Raw genomic sequence first — 6,000 nt, forward strand, 5'->3', positions numbered from 1 at the left:
CACCAGTACTCTTATGAGTGAGAACAGCAGAGATTGGTGTTGATCTTGACATTTTCGAAGGCCTTCTCATAGACCACAAACATGACACACAGAGGCAGTCTGTATTTTTTTGCTCACTCCAACAATTGGGTCAGAGTGAATATATGATCTTTTGTGCTGTAATTCTTCTGAAAACCTGCTTGTTCCTATGGTTGTTGTTCATCTAGATGTTGTGATAATTGGTTTAGGATTATCTTCATGAACAGCTTGTATATTTGGGACAAGAAGCATATGGGACGATAATTCTTCAGATCTTCATTATCTCCATTCTTATTTTGGTGTCAAATTGACAGCATAGATGAAGATTATGTCTCACTGATCAAGAAACTGTAAGAGTGCTTGAGGAATGTGAAAGAGGCAAGTCCAAATGAGCAGAAGGGAAGAATCTTGGAGGAGATAAAGAAACTGCTGGAGAAGAACATGAAGAGGACTGCAGAAGACCACCTTGAATATTCCATTCTCTGTAGGGTGATACGTCAACAGCTGATGAAAGACTTCAAGAAATATCATACAGAAAAGCTCTGAAAGGCTGCTACAGAAAGAAAGAGCCCTAAGAAGTGTGAGAGGGAGATGGCATTCTACAGATTGAAGGTGACATCACTCAAGAACTCAAATGGTGATCCAGTCAATGAAAAAAGTGAGGTTCAAAAGATCTATGAAGATTTTTATCTTAAACTTTTCAAGTTGGTTGTGGGGACTGAACCATTATCGTCACTCCAAAGGAAGGAAAGTGTACCACCCATTCACATTAGTGAAGTTGAAAAGGCTGTCAATTTGATAGAAAATGGAAAAGTATCAGGGAAAGATGGCATAACATCTGAAATGTTGAAGTCAGGTGGAGAGCAGTTTTGGAAAATCTTTGCCAAACAATTTAGTCACCATCTGGACAAAGGGAAAATACCATCACAATTGGAAAGAGTCAAAAATCGTCCTGCTGCTTGCTTAAACCACATCTTTTATGTTGGTACTTCATAATGCTAGTGAAATTTCCAATATATGTAAGCTATACTTTTATCATGACTTCTTGGCAAAGATTGGACTGCCAGAGACAATGTGATAAATTGTTTCTTCTATCTCCACATCTTCTGTAGTTACTGTATTCTACTTCATTACATGCTTTGGGTGGGGGTGGGTCTCTGGTGAGAGGAGGCTTTGGTCCTATGCCACATCAAGAATCCTTCTGTTTCAGTTTTGTTCTGTGCCTCTTAGTGTTGCAAATTTTTCTTCACTACTTCTATGCTGTTCAAATATTTTAGGTATTGGCCGTGGAAGGGATATTTTTCTCTTGCTGTTGCTTTATCATGGTATCTTGTATCCCTATTTTTTGCTAAAATTTTGATCTTTTTACAATTTTTGTTGCTGTTCTTTTTCTTCATACCATATATGCTATTGCAGTCTGTTTTATATTTGTTGGTTTTCTTGTTTATGCTTTTTATGTCTGTTAGTTTTCCATTATTCTTTATATGGTAACTTTGTAGTTCTTCTGTCAATACTTTGTAATATTTTTCTAGTTGCATAAAGCCCCTATCTCCCATATATTCATGGTAAAAATAATCTTTCAACATCAGGTTTTAGATTATATATTCTAAATGCAGTTATCATTTTTCTTGTTTTCCTGTTTATTGTTGCTTATTCATTTAGCATCCAAATGAGAAAGTGATAGTATAATTTATTACTGGGGCTGTGAGTAAATTATTACCCATTATCTTATTCTTTGAGTAAATTATTACCCATTATCTTATTCTTTGAGTAAATTATTACCCATTATCTTATTCTATTTTAAGTATTTATCTTCTTCATTTATAATGTTCCTTCCTAATCTTTTCTTTCATTTGTGTGTGTTGTACATTGTCTAGTTCTTTGATTCCTAAGTATTTGTGTGTGTGTGTTTGGTCTAATTCTTTTGTCTTAGTTTCTTTCTTTAGCATGGATGTTCATAATTAATTTTCACCTTTTGATGCATATTCTAATTTGAATCTTATATCAGTTTATTTGGTTAATCCATGTACTATCTGGAGTAGTGTTTATCCTCTGCAGCATATAAGTGAGGTCATCCATAAACAAAATCTGGCTCATTCTTTTACCTTAGCATTTGTATCCAAATCCTGTCCTGATTCATGTTTTGTTTAAAGATATCAATAGCAAATAGAAAGAGAGTGAAGAGAAGAAGTCTTCCTTAAAGTATGTATGTGTGAAGAGAGGAAGTCTTCCATGAAGAATTGTAAAAACTAAGCCCAACTCTCTGAAAAGAGAGTTGGGTTTAGGTTTTCAATTTCCTCTTTTGTCTGTGTTTGTAAAATTGTTTGCCATTTACTCATGATAGGTTTCACATGTTTTCTTATTATTGGTTCTAAGATCCATGTGTAGAAAAGTCTATCAAAATTCATCTGCTAGTCAATCCATGTCATGCTCAGATCATTTCTTTTTGCTCTGTAGCCTTTACTTATAGCTTTATTAATCAGTAATTGATCTTTACATCCATTTGACCCATTATAGCATCCATTCTGTTTTTGAGGAAACAGATTGTTTTTCCAGATGTTAATATATTTGCTGCAATATTATTGCAGTTAAGGCTTTGAAGGTTCTAGAAAGGTAAGCAGCATTTTGTCTGTCTGTACATTCTGTGTTCAAATACCATCAAGATCAACTTCCCCTTTCATCCATCAGGTCAATAAAATAAGTACCACATCCACCAAAATTTCAGACCTTATCCCTGTAGCAGAAAGAATTGTTATTATTGTAAATGGCTGTGACAGAAACACTTGAAAGTTGATTAACTTTATTTCAATATTTTTGCCCTGTTAAGGCAGTGAGGTAGCAGAATTGTTAGTACGGCAGGTAAAATGCTTAGCAGCATTTCATTTATCTTTACATTCTGAGTTCAAATTCCACTGAGGTCAACTTTGCCTTTCATCCATTCTAGGTTAATAAAATAAGTACCGGTTGGACACTGAAGTCAATGTAACTGACTTAGCCCCTTCCTCAAAACTGCTGGCTTTGTGCCAAAATTTGAAACCAATATTTTGTCCTGTCCTTCAATGGGATCCCAGCACTGCTAGGTTTGACTTTGCCTTTCATCTTTTGGGTGCTAATTTTAACCTACTACCTTATTTAACACCACCACTTCTCCGGTACCTTTTAGCACAGCTCATTGTGTTTCTGGCATTATAAACTAGACCTCCACTCATGCTAATTTTTTAAATGTGTGCACTAGCCATTAGCTGTATCAATCTCCCCAGTCCAGGAGAGGTGGTGAAAGTAAAGGGCATTGTTCCTCCTGCTCTTCTCCGGAATATATAGGAGAAAAATACTCTGACACAAAACTTGCAGTCAAGATAGTACCAGTCATCTTGCAGTGCTTGTCACTGGAACCTACTATAGTGACAGAGAGTGTTGTACAGGCTCTTGTTACTTAAATTCAATGACATGCAGATGTCTCACTGTCATTTCATTTCTTGGTCTATTTTTGCATTTTATTAAGTCAGTTCTATGGCAATGGAAGCATGGCGACATGTAAAGTCATATTTGCACACATACAACAAGGATGAAAGTAAACCAGACAGCCATCATCTGACAAGATGAGGCAATCATCAACACACTCACACACACACACACACACACACACATATTATATTATTGCTGTTTTAACACCCACTTGCATGAGTCAGACAGAATTCTTTGAGGAAGATTTTCTACAGCTGGAAGCCCTTCCTACCACCAACCCTCACCTGTTTCCAAGCAAGGTAATATTTCCACCTGGACACTTGCATTTTCAAGGAAAATTGGAAAAAAAGAGCACTGCTTATATGCTGGTATGATCACGATGCTTATCTAGAATTATCACATGATGAGATAAAGAGGAGACACAAACACACACACTCATATATAACTGTGTGTTTGTGAGAGAAACATAAGCACTCAACTGTGAGTACACTATGTCTAATAGCAAAAACACCTGAAAGCTAATGAAATTCTTGTTGTTTTGTCATTTATTAATTGATGTTACACTCTATATTCACCTGATGCTTTACTCCAAAGCATATATGTATCCTAAGTGGAATTATAATATATATATGAATGTGTGTGTGTGTGTGTGTGTGTGTGTACATATATTAGGTCATCTCATAAATAATGCATTTTCTTTTAATATTTCTTTTATTTTTCCAAATTAAGATAAAGTTCTTTTTTAATCTAAAATATACTCTCCTTCATTTTCTACAATGCTCTTCCATCTATCTGGTAGACTTGCAAGGTCCCTCTTACAAAATCCATTTGTCTATGATGCAAAATACTCCTTCAATACTGTTCTGATCTTGTCTACAGAATTCATATTTTTTCCGTCCAAATGATTTTGAAGACTGCAGAATGAATGATAATCAGATGGGGCAATATCCGGCGAATGTGGCAGGTGGAGCATCGTTTCCCATTCAAACTGCTCTAGCCCTTGGAATGTCATCTTTGCTGTATGTGGCCAAGCATTATCCTTTGAAAGAACACCTTTCATCTTGAAACCAAAGATAGTTGTTTTTCTTCTAGCGCTGACTTAAGCTGTTCAAGCTACCCATAGCAGATCTCTTTTGTTATCATTTGGTTTGGATTTAAAAGTTCATATCCCACCAAACAGATAACACCTCATGTGGGTGAAGACCTTCTTTAGCCTGGGATGCCAGTGTTTCTCCTTTCCCTACCCATTGTTTTTGGTGCTTGACATTTTTATAGAGAACCCATTTCTCGCCACCATTTACTATTCGGTCCAAAAAAGGTTCAATCGTGAGACATGACAGCAAAGAAGAGCACACATTCACTCTCTGCATGTAATTAGACTCGGAAAGTTTGTGAAGAACTCATTAACCCAATTTGCTGATTTTTCTGATGGCACTCAGGTGTCAATGGATGATTGAGTGACCAAATCCAATCTTCTCTGCTCAACAGTTACGATAAAATTTTGTTCCATCAAGGTTTGCAGGACATCCTCATCAAGCTCTCCAGATCTTCCAGGATGAGGCTTGTCCTCTAGGCTATAGTTTCCAGCTCGGAATTTCTGGAACTATTGTTGACACTGGCTTATGAATATTCTGCATTAATATTCTTTGCACATTATTGCCTTTATTTAAATATGCTGAATATGTTCCTTTATCAATTCCATTTTAGGTTTGAAAAAATAGCTGTTAAAATTGAACTGCACTCTTCCAATTTAGCACTAAGAATAAGTACAAGGTAAAATTACTACCTGTTTTCATAGCAAGTTGATGCAGGTAGTTTATCCCTTTTCCCTCCTACTTTTAGTTCATGCAATTAAAAAAAAACCCACATGGGATGACCCAGTATATATATATATATATATATATATATATATAATTAAGATTCAGTTGAATTAGGTACTTAAGTTGAGATAATAAGTCAGTTTGGTATTGTCTGCACAGCTCAAAGTTAGGTGAATAAAAAGCAAATAAGTAAAACAAGGATGTTCAGGTATTAGTGCATTATGACCATTTCGAGTGGCTCCTTTTAATCAATCAATGTAAGCATTACATCAACTTGAAATAAACTGCTCTCATGCATCCGAGGAGAGTGGTTTATTTCAAATTGATGTAATGCTTGCATCGATTGATTAAATGGAGCTGTTTGAAACAGCTGTAATGCACTAATACCTGGACATCCTTGTTACTTATTTGCATATATATATATATATATATTATATATAGTTAAGTGGAGAATGGAGAAACAAACACAAGAAGAAGCAAGTCAATTGGGCTAGTTAGCCAGTGATTTAATTATGTGGAGATTATATAATGAGTCATTTACGATCGTTTTGATGTACCAAATGGTTTGGCAGATCTCTTCAGAATGTTGAGAAGTATGTTAAAGTTCATGGTGTGAGAGATGCAGGAGTAACAGTTAATGATATTATATATATATATATATATATATATATATATATATATATATATATATATATAT

General features: G+C 35.2%; 1 protein-coding gene across 1 annotated transcript in view; it reads left to right on the forward strand.

Annotated features, from left to right (window-relative positions):
• Window positions 1-6,000, forward strand: part of LOC106884299 (uncharacterized) — a 77,872-nt gene that overhangs the window by 51,250 nt on the left and 20,622 nt on the right. Inside the window, exon 14 of the mRNA XM_089353094.1 lies at window positions 724-1,003. Within this exon, the coding sequence (XP_089209220.1) occupies window positions 724-1,003 (280 nt within the window). The remainder of the gene's footprint in view (window positions 1-723; window positions 1,004-6,000) is intronic.

Source organism: Octopus bimaculoides, chromosome 5 (genome assembly GCF_046866305.1).
Source record: "Octopus bimaculoides isolate indiv1 chromosome 5, ASM4686630v1, whole genome shotgun sequence".
Classification (NCBI taxonomy): domain Eukaryota; kingdom Metazoa; phylum Mollusca; class Cephalopoda; order Octopoda; family Octopodidae; genus Octopus; species Octopus bimaculoides.